Below are 13,307 nucleotides of genomic sequence, written 5' to 3' on the forward strand. Positions count from 1 at the left end.
AAAATTACTTGTTAAAAATTTAGAATTTTGCATCAGATTTTGTTAAATTTCTATACCCATACAAAAATGAATATGCAAATGTTTTTCAAATATTGATCAGTTTCGGTCATCCACATTGAGTTGTAAGTCAACTTTTTTACCACAAAAGAGAATTATTAAATCATATAAACGTTCGAGTAATTTTATTAGGACATAGAAAAAATATAAAACTATTAATTTTTGAAATGTTTTCAAGGTAATTAAAATTACATCTCAACAAAAATTATATTGTTAATGCTTTATTTTTGTTAGTTATGCACAATCATTGATCATAATATCAATTGTAATATAGTAATAAATATATTTCAAATTATAAATATTTTATAATTGAATCCCTTATTTGTAAAATCCTTAAATCAACTTATTTCTTTTAAGCTATAAGTCAATTTATCTTCCATCTAATTTTATAAACATATTTGATTATTGAATATTTCTATATACGGTGTTTTTCAAATAAAATCGTACATTTCAATTTTATGTTCAAATGACCTAAATATTCGTTCTATGGTGTTGGAATTTTTTTTAACTGCCCCACCCCTAAATGGGTGAAGCTAAATCGGGCTTGTTGCTATTTAGTGTCAAATATTTATCCAATAACGCATATTACAACTATTATTAGTCGCTCTATATGGTAATTGTCAGATTTTATTTGATTATTTTCATTAAAATAAAACTAAATAAATAATGCTTTTTATTATTATAAAAATTATTTATAAATAAAATCATAAGTTGAGTTATAAGCTACCATTATTACACCAATATACCAATATTAAATATCATTCATTCGACACAAGTATCAAAATATGAATTAAATCAGTTGTGAAACGCGACATTTTAACACCCAAAGTCACTGTAAAAAATTAGTAAAGCTAAGAAGATAAAACAAATGGAGGCAAATATAAAATAAAAATTGCGGCCCGAACTATAAGCGTTATCTTTTATTCTATAAAGATTAATTTTTCTATCGACGGATATGCTAAGAAGACAAGCTTGACTGTTTAGAGAGAAAAATGGTTGTGATAAATGGGTTTTTTCCGTTTTTTCGTTATCGTGTTCATGATTAAGTGGAATAAAATCGAGCCCTGTTATGAATATGTCGTGGGCGTGAGGAAAGTGAGATAAGCGCTGGATATGATTAGAAATTAGTTATTTTAGGGTAAAATTGTGAGATGAAGTGACAATAAGTGTATAAAAATAATGCGAGCCTTATTAAACTAGAACCATGGAATTGCATGTTCAAATTAGGCCAATCCGAAATCGGGCCGGATTTGGTTTGAAGCAAGGCTCCACTAACCTATGTAATAAAAATAAAATAATGGGATCCTGTTTTCACAGTTAGCGCGAATTCGTGGCGAAGTATACAAAATTCGCGGAAAGGAATACAAAAACACAGTATTTTGTAAACATTGTGGCAAACTCGCGCTAACTGTGAATGAAGTGTTATGCCATATTACATCAAATTATGTATACTTTTAAATCGTTTGTTGTGTATATGGACACCGAACCATCACTAGTACCTATTGCCAAATATTTCCCGGAATAACTAAATTGATTTATATTAACAAAAAAGTATATATGATATTTTTTTAAATATATATTTCAAATAAGATTATAAAAATATCTAATATCGTAATAAATTTTTGTTTGTTGCTATGTGAGATTTTTGATGTATATTAACAGACTATGATATTTATTCGATATAAATTCATTTCAACAAATGTACCAAAGGCTTAGAGTTATATATAAAAAAATAGTTTTCTATAAAAATTTTAATAACTCGAGTGCCAATATATAGGATTCCTCATTGCCGGTAACCTTGATATCGCATATCCTATAATCTGTTTTATTATCAAAACCTTCATCTAAATCCGATTCCAAAATTTCCCATTCAGTTAGGTAAGATGGTTGTCGAACTTTGGCGCGTGTACAGGGTATGTGAACTGTATACAACTTAGTTTGAGGAGAAGCCGTTTGATATCTAGTAAACAAAATTTTAATTGAAAAATAATTTTATTTTTATAAGTAATTTATTATTTTAAAAAATCTTGCTTTCTGTCTTAAGGTGGCGCGGACTGAGAACGTCATCGAACCCTAATGTATGTTTTAAAAGATTTCTCATAATGGTTGGGGTCAGGAAGGGTATCCAAGAGTGAAAAAAACATATGCAAATAAATAGCCTTAATATAATCTATACGTGGAAAATAATAATTTTAAAAAACAATATCTAATGAAACTAGATTTTTTTATTGCAGGATCGCTATTTTTCAAAAATTAACAATGTAGGGCACATTGACAGGCATGTTTCGTGTCCTAAACAATGTAGTATTTGAACTCTATTTGAGGGCTTTATTAAAAATGGAAGGAGCATCTTAAGTTATCTACTATCTAGCGTTGTTAAAGGTTATTTTAAAAAGTAGTTAATTATCGTTACTACCACTAGTTACATTTTTAAAGCAACTAGTTACATTAAAAGCAGGGTGTCTAACAGATAAGATGGTCCCCTCAGGTTCTTAGTTGAATATTATTAAAACGGTTTAGTTCCTTTTCAGTACTTTAAAAGAATTTATAACGGTAAGTTTCGGTTTACAAATGCATATCGGCTTTTTATCGTTTCGATTTTTATAAGCTTTGATTTTTAAAGAATAATCATTTCATTGTATATATTATTTTGTTAACATCTAATTAGTGTTGTGAAACGACCCAATTTTTGTAAAGGGCAAAACCAATATTTTAGCAAAAAATTCTGCGCAAACTTCAAGATTTTGTTAATAATGTGCAAACAGTTCTAGCATCTATGAGCAAAATCTCCAGGCTTGCGTAATAATTTTGGACAAAATATTGAGTTAGCCGTTTTTAAACATAGAGCCGTTTAACCATACTATACTATTAATCTAATAAAAAAATATTTTGCAAGCTTTTATAATTAAGAAGCAAGAAAAGATTTTAAATATTTTAAATTATGTTAATAATTTTATGTTAATCATTTTAAATATTTTAAATTATGTTAAACATTTAAAATAATAAACGTATATATATAATGTTTCGGTTTTTGCAATTTACAAATTTTAATCAAAGAAATTTAAATACAATTCAGATAAAGACATAATTACACTGAAAAATGACTATAATATTTGATTGAATCTAAAATTTATAAATACCATAAGGAAAAATTATTTCATAATTGGTAAGCTAGTTTTTCTAAAAAATAATACACAGACTGAACACAGAAGCGTTTGATGTAAGTGCGACTATTATTTTAAAAAAAACAGTAATTAAATCATCAAATAAGATATTTAGAAAAGTTATTAGTTAATTTTGTAATTACATTTGTAGGTAGTTAAAGTAATTTCTTTGCAAAATGTAATTTAACATTACAAATATACAACATGGAAAATTAGGGCTGTGCCGATATTTAATATAGGATCGGCATCGATATTTAGCGTTTTCAAAAAATATAGGATCGGGCTGATCTTTTTTAAAAAACCGATCCGATCTGATATTTTTTTTATTGTTTTTAGTTATTTTATAATTGTATATATAATCATATATTCATAATAATAAATTAAAGAAAGGAACTAATATACAATTTATTTGTTGTAATGTTTTAAAATATAGTTTGTGTTAAATATGGATTTATATATATAATAATTTTATTTATACTAAGGTGTTTTATAGCATAAATTGTAATTTATTTCATTCATTCTTTGTATTTTATAAAATAATTTTCTATTAATATATTAAATATTTAACTCTTCATTTAAAAAAAATATAATTTTTTTATTAGACCAAAAAGAGAGATTGTAATTTTGTATTATTTTTAATAAAATTTAAATTTCCATTTGTACACAACTCCCTGCTAATCTTAACAGTTTGAATTTTACACTATTTTTTGTTATATTATATGCAAAAATAAAAGGATTTTAAAACATTTAACGAGTCACAATAGTTAGTTTTGCTTAAAGGCTCGATTTAGCCAATTTTAAAACGATTAACTAAAATTTTATCCAAGAGTAAATTACCCATGACTTCTATTAGTGAAATTTCGAGGCATAGGCAATAATATTTTGGTTAAAATTTTGATTTGCCCCTTTTAAAAAATCGACTAAATGGAGCTGTTTAACAAAACTACCTTCACCCATTAACATTGTAAATATTTTAAATGTGAATATTAACCTTTGAAAAATAAAAAATAAATACACTTAATCATTCGTGAAAGTTAATTGGTTTTTTCTAAATAGAAAATATTGATATATTTAGGACATTGATACAAAGATAGATGGTAAAATAATAATCAATATAAATATCGGATCGGTGAAAAATTTGTGGTCGGCACAGTCCTATCGAAATTTTAATCAAATAAACTTATTAAAATATAAATAAAGTAATGGTATAAATATTTTAGTACCTACCTACATGCCCTAAATCTGTAACGAGTAGCAAGGCTCCACTTAAGTTCACATATTTTGGAGCCATCTTCCGAGTTCCATACATAAGCATGCCCGTCACGTGATAATGAAACGATCTATTTATAAATTTTAAATTATATTAGGTGGGGTATTTTCGATAGAGTTAATTTAATAAAATAATGAGGATAATAAATTAGGACTGCACCGATATTTTTGCCGATATTAAAATAACCTTATTATGATGTGCGTATCTCGGAATTGGCAATATATTGCAGTTAGTTTTTATGCATGAACATCTAGGAATATCGATATAACACAACTTGTATAAGATAACATTATTATAATAAGGAGCAGTTAGAATCAGGCGGTCCAAAACATGTTCAAAATCGAAGAAGAGTGGCTAACATTTTCAATACCTTTATATATTCATTCCAACAATAACCAAAAAATACTAAATATCTAAAATTTTAGATGAATTTAAGTTTTTCTTGCAAGCACTTAATATTGAGTATAATACAAAATTTGGTTATTTTGGCATAATTAGAGCCTATGACCTATTTCAAACGTGATCCACTCCCCTAAAAAATTAAATTAGGTCTAACCGATCTGGATGAACAATTTCCATGAAAAATAATGTAATTAATTTTTTAGCGAAAATGAGAAAATATCTTTAGGAAAATAAAATAATTTAAATTTTTGCTTTGCCTGAATCAGACCCAATAAAAATTAAGTTTTAAATCAGTATCTAGTCTAGAGAAAAAAGAAAGTCTCTCAGCCAGGTTCCGGCAAGATTATAGTAAAAAATCTTACCTTATCTAAATGGCATTTAATAATAAAAAACAATCAATAATGATTCCCTATTATATTAAAATTTTATGTAAAGAAATCACAAGGAAATAATAATTTAAAATTTAAAATAAATTAAATATTACATGAGGCTTGGTAGGATGTATTTCTAAATCATCGATTTCGTTTTCATGGGCTTTGATTTCGCGAATTATAGCCAAGGTATCCATCTTATAATAATTAATAAAATTTCCTAATATAATAATGGGACATATACAGGTTAGAAGTGTTTTATTTATTAATGCCTATTGCAAAGACGATGGTATATTAAATTATAAGCCCTTCATATATGTATTAAGCAAAAAAAGTTTAAATGTATATTTTAAAAATTTTTTAAATGATTATGTAAGCAACATACATTAAAAATATGATTTCACAAAAGTTCATAAACTTGTATATATAATTATTTTGAATATTTAGAGATATCAATTTCAAGAGATTAAGCGAGATTACGAATTTCAAACATATCTTCCGATTTTTAAATCTGGGAAATCATAATTGACCGAAAAATTCCAACTAACCCACACTGTGAATTTCAAATAATTCTGCCATAAACTGTTGAAATACATTTAAATTATAATAGAAAAATACACAAAAGTTTATGGCAGAAATTGTCTGAATTTTATAGGGTAGGTAGTCTAGAGTGTGGAATATATATCCAACCAAATCAGATTTTTCAAATTTAAAAATCACACTAATTAAATGATATAAATTTGAGATATTCCGAGTCCCCATGGATTCCATATCACAATGTGATGTATATATAAAATTGAAAAAAAAGTTCATAAAAATAAATTTGGAAATTTTCTAAATTTTAATAAATCAATTAAAACCCTCATCGAGCCGGTCCTAACCCAGGTCTAATTGAACTTAAAAGACATTTTTACTTGGTCGGATTTGGACTAAAATTTATTTAGAATGGGATATCTAAATTTCCTTAAATTATTTGTTTTCTAGTTTTTCCGTTTTAGTTCAAATATTGTTCTTTTTCACCAGTCCAATAAAAGAAATTTGGATCATATCCTTTTTTAAATTAAAGTTTGAATAGGATTCGGATCCTTAAAAAAATATTCGGATCTGTCGAACAAACAGTTTTATTTTTTTTCTCAGATCTGGTTGGATTTTTAAAAAAATAGGTCCAACTAATAGAGTCTAAAATTCATATTATAATAAATGGTAGATTAACGGATTGGAGTAGTAAAAAATATGCATAATATAAAAAAAAATACCCATTTAATATTTTTTTAAATAATATACTATTTAATATTTTTTTAAGGTAATAATAAACAAATAAACATCCCTAACCCTGTAAAGGTATTATTTTATTATATATTCATTATGATGAAAATTTCATTGTTAATAAATAAATATATTACCTTTATATACTTTAATTTTAAATCCTTAACTTATATAAATTATTCAAGGCACAACTTCCAAAAATGATACATTTTTTAATATTATTTTATTGTAAGATATAAAATGAATAGTTACATTCCAGATCCTTATGAATCCATCAGTCCCACCAGTAATGATGAATTTTCGGTCAGAACAAATCTTGACCGTCTTTTGATGAGCAGTGATTTTATGTGTGTCTGTGGTAACAGAATGTAAATGGATTAGTTTAAATTCATTTTTTAGCTCATATTTAGGCGATTCGTGAGTATAATTTGAACGTTTCTCGTTTACATACACATCATTTATTTCTTTATTTTCATCTAAGAAATGTTGAACCACGCCATTCTTTTTAGTTATATTGGAAATGATATTGAGGTCTAGAGAAGAGCGTGATTTATTATGGGAGGCTTTATGGTATGGTAAATGACCATTTGATAAAGAACCATTGGCTAATTTACCATTGTGAGAGGCATCGGAGTCATAACGTTTTCTGTGACGCAAATCTAAATGTATCAAATATATATTTAAAATGTGATGGGCATATTTGTACTTATATTTGGAGATTTTAATAATAAGAGAGTAGAAAACAGCCAGATTAAGATTTTAGTCAAAATAATATTGTGTAGATATCGAGATTCGGCAAATAGAGGTCCAAACCTTTCTGCCATTTATGAGCAAAATCTCCAGGTCTACATAATATTATTTTGGCTAATTTCTTAATCGGGCCATTTAGCACCACTAGTACAAAGTTGGGCCATGCCACAAATAGTTGTATCTAAAATACAAGATCCTTTTCTGTATTTTGCATCTTTCTGATATTTTAATATCTTAGATAGATAGATATAAGATATTATATTTTTAAAAGAATCTTTTTTATTTCCTTGACACAAAATAGTTACATTATATTCACTTTTATCATTTATAATTAATTTATGAAATTCATAAGAATAAATTAAAAGAAATAGGGAATAATTATTAGTATCTTCTTTCTTTCTTTTATTGGTCAAAAATATTTATATAGTTTTTTTTATAAGTTTTTGACTAAAAAATTTTTTTAATTTATAAAGATAACCTTATCATTTTTTGAATAATATAAACTGGTCTTAGTTGAAAATTTGAAGGTATAAACTGATACCAAAACTTACATACTGTGATTACTGGCCTAATGTATATCTAGATAATTTTTAATAAAAAGATTTTATATCAAATATACTCTTATAATCAGCCACGATTCGGTTGACCCCCTTCGATTTTTTTAAAATTTGGTAGGCAAAGAAAGTTAATGTATAAGAAATCGAAATTTTGGCCTTCTAACGTTTATATTTATGGAGATATTAAGGTTCAAAGTGGCAAAAATGAAGTATATGACAATTATCTGCCTTAACTCAATTAAGCATATCTTAAAAACTACATAATTATAAATAACAAATTTAATATCAAAATTACGCACAAAGATTATACTTCTAGATAAAAATAAATTTTTCCAACAGCCATTTAAGTTAATATATAAAAACTAAAAAAATTTTTTGGAAATAATAAGACTTTCAATTAAAAAATTTAGTATACATTACTAAGCTCTTCCTTTATACTTATAAAAAAATCGGTCTTGAACGAGACCAGCTTCTATCTAGAGGAGGCGTCTTTGTATAAAATTATACATTAATCAGTTTTTAATGGTTTTTCTTAAGCTATTTAATATAATCTAAAGGAGTATTCATTTTGTAAGGAAATATTTATAACTGGCCATGTCCTAAACCAAGGTTCAGGGACAATAAAATTAAACTACCAATTATTTGTATAAATATAAAGGAAGGTGTATCTACTAAATTTTTTATAAAAATCGAAGGTAGTATTATTTCCAAAAAAATGTATTCAGTTCTTATATATTAAATAAAATGGCCAGAAATGGATATTAACTAGTGTTGTTAAACAGCTCGTTTTGAGCCGATTTTTAAACGGTTAACTCAATACTACATCCAGAAAACATTATACAAGCTTGATTTGCTCATAGAAGGAACAAAGGTCTATACATATATTATCGAAATCTCAAGGCTTAGGCAATATTTTTATAATATTGAGTTAGCCGTTTTAAAAATCGGCTCAAAACAAGCTATTTAACAACACTCATATTAACTTTGTTATTTACAATTAAGTAATTTTTAAGATGTGCTTAATTGAATGAAGGCAGATAATAGTAAAATATGTCATTTTTGCCAGTTTGAAGCCTATATCTTCAAAAATATAAATGTTACGAGGCTACAATTTTTGGCATAATTACACTAACTTTTCTGCCCTTGCCAAATTTTAATAAAATAAAGGGGTTGGCTGAAAATCTCATTTTTTGCTTATTTGACATGGAATGTGACCCTCTTATATTATGCAATTTTGACATTTTTAATAAGATACATTCATCTAAGATAAATATTTTTTTATAAAGATTTGTATTAAGGGGTGTTATTAACTTTCTATTTTTAGGGGGCCAAATAGGTCCCAAAATAAAAAATTAATTAAAATCAGTGTATTTATTTATTTTTTGTTTCAAAAATTGTATTTTCAAAATTTGAACAAGGCTCAAACCTTCAAGAGCAATCCCCCTCTCCCCCAGTTTTCTGAAATATCTCATGATTGTTATGTCACCTAAATATTATAACATACATTTATAAGTAGATTTGAATACTATGTTGTAATAACAAATTATGTTTAACTATAAAATTTAGGCATTTTCTTTTATTAATTAAATTTTTTTAACTTTATATTATGTTTATATGTTAATCTATATTGTACTAAAATAATATTTTTTTAATTGTACTTATTTTTAAATATGTAAATATAAAAATTTATCAATATAAAATATGATTTTAAACTTAAATTTTTTTTGGCTAATGATTGATTTGTTGACAACTTTTCTATAAGTTTTTCATCAATATTTTTTTGTATATATCTTTGCAAATGGAATGTTTGACATATATCCCCTAACCCTAAGGCCAAAAAATATTCTCCTAATATAGAATCGATGCATGAGTGTGCCATATTCATGGGTGCATATAAGCCCATATCTAGCAAGGAAACTATTTTTCCATATATTCGTTGATTATCAATTTCAATTTCGTATATAGCCTTAAAATATATAAATTTAAGTATATAAGTATTAATAAATTACCAGAGAATTATCTACACCGGTTTTTGAACAGCCCCCTCCACCGGCCACTAAAAAATATCGGTTATTCAAAGCTTTTACACAATAAAGAGGATAATCAGTTATTGCCAAAAGGCTATTGTTTTTAAAGGGCATATGAGCAACTATATTGATTGCTACGTCTCAAAGAAAATGCATATGTGTAAATTGATATAGCTTATATTCTCCTGGAAAACAGTAACTAAAGTAAATTTCAAGTTTCATTATTATTTCAGCTTATAATAAACTAAATATATTGTAACAAATATCATTTTTAATTTATTTTGATAAAATTTTAAAAGTATGATATTGTAATATAATATTAAATAGAATAACTGAACAGGTGAAATCATTAAAAATTTTATTATGGTCTAATATAGTGCTATTTAAAAAAATTTGTTTTATATTAAATTATTAGTTTTTCCTATAATGCATTTCAAAGAATTATGCTATGTCCTCTTTAGTTTAAAAAAATAAAATATTCAAGGTTATTTTCATATTTTAATTTTGTCGGTATCTCTATCTGCTTATCAAAAACTTATATACTCCCTAAGGCAATATAAATATTGTTTCCTATCTACCCTCTACTTCTTACCCCTTAGTCAAAGAAAAGGAAATCAGAATTAGCATAAATAAAGACGTTTAAAATAAATATTATTAAAAAGGAAATCAAAGAAAATTACTAATAAAATAAAATTACCAACTTCATTTTTTCTATAACTATTTTAAACAATATTTTTAATATTTACTGCGGTTCAGATTTTGGGCTAATGTTGTTAAACTGCTCGATTTTTAAAAACGGCTAGCCCAATACTTTAGCTAACAAATATTATGCAAGCCTAGAGATTTTACTCATAGATGGCAGAGAGGTTTGGACATCTATTAACAAAATTTCTAGACTTGCCTAATATTTTTTGGCTAAAATATAGATCAGGCGTTTTTAAAAAATTGAATCGTTTAACAATACTAGCAATGGCGTAGCTAGGAATTTTCCTTAGAGGGGGTCCATACATATAAAAGCCTGGGGGGCTTCGCCGGCCTTCGGCCCTTTTGCCCGGCCTTCGGCCGGGTTTATCAAATCATAACCATATCTTAGATAATATATAATAAATATATTTTTTAAATGCATCAATAATTTGTTTTATAATTTAGTAGCTTATTCTCAATGACTTTATAATAATACTATCCATATAATTTCAATAGTAATAAAATATTCTTCCACAAACATCAAAACCAGAAAAATATAAATATTATTGGTATTTATTTGATATAAAGTCACCACTTATAAGTCTTTTGAACGTATAATCTAAAAATAAATTTTTGTTCTGGGAGGGGTCCAAACCCGAAAACCACCCCCGTAGCTACGCCACTGAATACTAGTATGGATGCCTGGCTTATAATTTAAAGAAGGGGATTACTAACTCGTTATATGCAATTCTTTTAGTTTTTTTCTTGGAGTTATGTTGGAAACACATGATGGCTAGCTAAGATTAAGAAACCTATTTCATGAAATTAAAAAAAATACATTGTGATTCTATATAAATATAATTTCAATATAATATTATTTTAAGATATAAATTTGAGTGCTATCATAATATATAATAAATTGAAACAAGTGAAAGTAATAATAGGAATCGTGAAAAGGTTTCGATTATTATAATATATTCTTATAAATTATTTTAATAATATTATAATATAATTTAATCAATATTATAATTTTTTTAAATAATATTATAATTTATTTTAAATAATATTATAATTTATTTTAAATAATTTTATAATTTATTTTAATTAATATTATAATTTATTTTAATTAATATTATAATTTATTTTAATTAATATTATAATTTATTTTAATTAATATTAAAATTTATTGTAATTAATATTATAATTTATTTTGATTAAAATTATAATTTCTATTTAATATTATAATTTATTTTAATTAACCTTTCAAAACTCTGGTGGGGTATATGAAACCCCAGGCATAGTAGAAATGATATTGCATAAAAAAGGTTAAATATTATGATCTAAATTCTTTAGCAGCTTCACCAAATATATTTTAGAATCTATATTCAAGTTTTATATATTTTGGTTGGGTAGTTTTTAAGATATAAACATTTTATGACTGATTGGGGTTTGTGAGACCCCACCAGAGTAAATTTGTAATTTTTTAGGAAATGTTTTCTTTGAAATTATAAATATATATACTACTATATTATAAAATTTATCAAAATAAAATTTAAATATCTTATATTTAAAATGAGATATATGAAAAAGAAAACGTAAAGATTTTCTCTGGTGGAGTTATTTTATTTATATTTTTCAACAACTGACTCATTTCTCAAATTATTTTTATCATTTATAATGATTTTTGCAGATTCTGAAACTAAATATATAATTATTTAAGATGTAATATCATTTTATTTGAGGTGATTATGACTAAAATTAATAGTGAGGATGAAAATTTTATATATGATAGTGATCATAATACACAATCTGAATTAGATGAAGAAGAAATGTTAGTTGAAGACAATAAACTTTATATTATTTAGGCAAATATGAAATCAGAGTTGTTAAGGAGCGGAGCTACAGAAGCGCCGATACATTTTTTCAAACACACCTGGAGCGCCCCCTTTTTAAAAATAAGGAGCAGGAGCTAGCTTCTTATAGGGCTGGAGTGGATGAGCGCCGCTCCACCGCTCCTTTAAATTTAAGGTATAAATTAAATTATTTTTTAAATATTAATAATATTTGTTAATTAAAATTCAATAAAAATGAAATTTTATTTTATTTAAATTTATCCATTATTAAATGTTTAGCCGAGTTTTATAATGGTTTTCATCTAATTATTTTAAATATTAAACCAGGGATGTGAACCCTTCGACAAAAAAAAAGGGTCCGGGTTCGGGTCCGGTAATAAATTTAAAAGGGACCCGGGTCCAGGGTTCGGGTCCGGGTTCAGAGGAAACATAAAAATAATGACTCAAAATAAGACTTTTTTTCATTCATTTTTTATTATACTTCAATATATACACATTTATAATTCGAAATGAGATAATTTATATTTTAAATATTTTATTCAATCGCACAATCATGATATCTTCTAAAATATCATCCTTCAGATTTCCACGTAAATTAGTCAACGATGAAAATCCACGTTCTACGCTTACCTAAAATAGTTAGTCATTTTTATAATACATAAATTATTGTACTTGTGTCGCCGGTACAGCCATGACGATTCTAGAAAAGGTATATAATTCTGGATATATTGAAGAATTTTCCTCCTAGAATTTTAAAATGTTTGCATCTCTATTTACATAACTTCCGAGAACTTTTCTATTAAAGATACAATAGATATTTTTTGCTCCTTTCTATCAAATGATAATTTAATTTTTTTTCTCTATCTAATAGTAAAATTTCCAGATCATCAATATCGTTATCTTTAT

General features: G+C 25.6%; 1 protein-coding gene across 3 annotated transcripts; it reads right to left on the reverse strand.

Annotated features, from left to right (window-relative positions):
* Positions 1 to 773: 773 nt before the first annotated feature.
* Positions 774 to 10,043, reverse strand: LOC135929514 (prolactin regulatory element-binding protein-like). Of its 3 annotated transcripts, none has more exons than XM_065466125.1 (8): positions 9,847 to 10,043; positions 9,551 to 9,803; positions 6,783 to 7,189; positions 5,378 to 5,461; positions 4,449 to 4,561; positions 1,817 to 2,017; positions 1,510 to 1,582; positions 774 to 1,164 (listed from the first exon to the last, which is right to left on the reverse strand). In XM_065466125.1, the coding sequence occupies exons 1-8, from the start codon at positions 9,976 to 9,978 to the stop codon at positions 874 to 876; spliced, it is 1,554 nt and encodes a 517-aa protein (XP_065322197.1). In that variant the 5' UTR covers positions 9,979 to 10,043; the 3' UTR covers positions 774 to 873. The 3 variants fall into 3 exon arrangements, with proteins under 3 accessions (XP_065322197.1, XP_065322199.1, XP_065322198.1); XM_065466126.1 differs by lacking the exon at positions 774 to 1,164 and adding an exon at positions 1,171 to 1,333; XM_065466127.1 differs by lacking the exons at positions 9,551 to 9,803; positions 9,847 to 10,043 and adding an exon at positions 9,264 to 9,326.
* Positions 10,044 to 13,307: the final 3,264 nt, after the last annotated feature.

Source organism: Gordionus sp. m RMFG-2023, chromosome 5, assembly GCF_954871325.1.
Source record: "Gordionus sp. m RMFG-2023 chromosome 5, tfGorSpeb1-WG-v2, whole genome shotgun sequence".
Classification (NCBI taxonomy): Eukaryota; Metazoa; Nematomorpha; class Gordioida; order Chordodea; family Parachordodidae; genus Gordionus; species Gordionus sp. m RMFG-2023.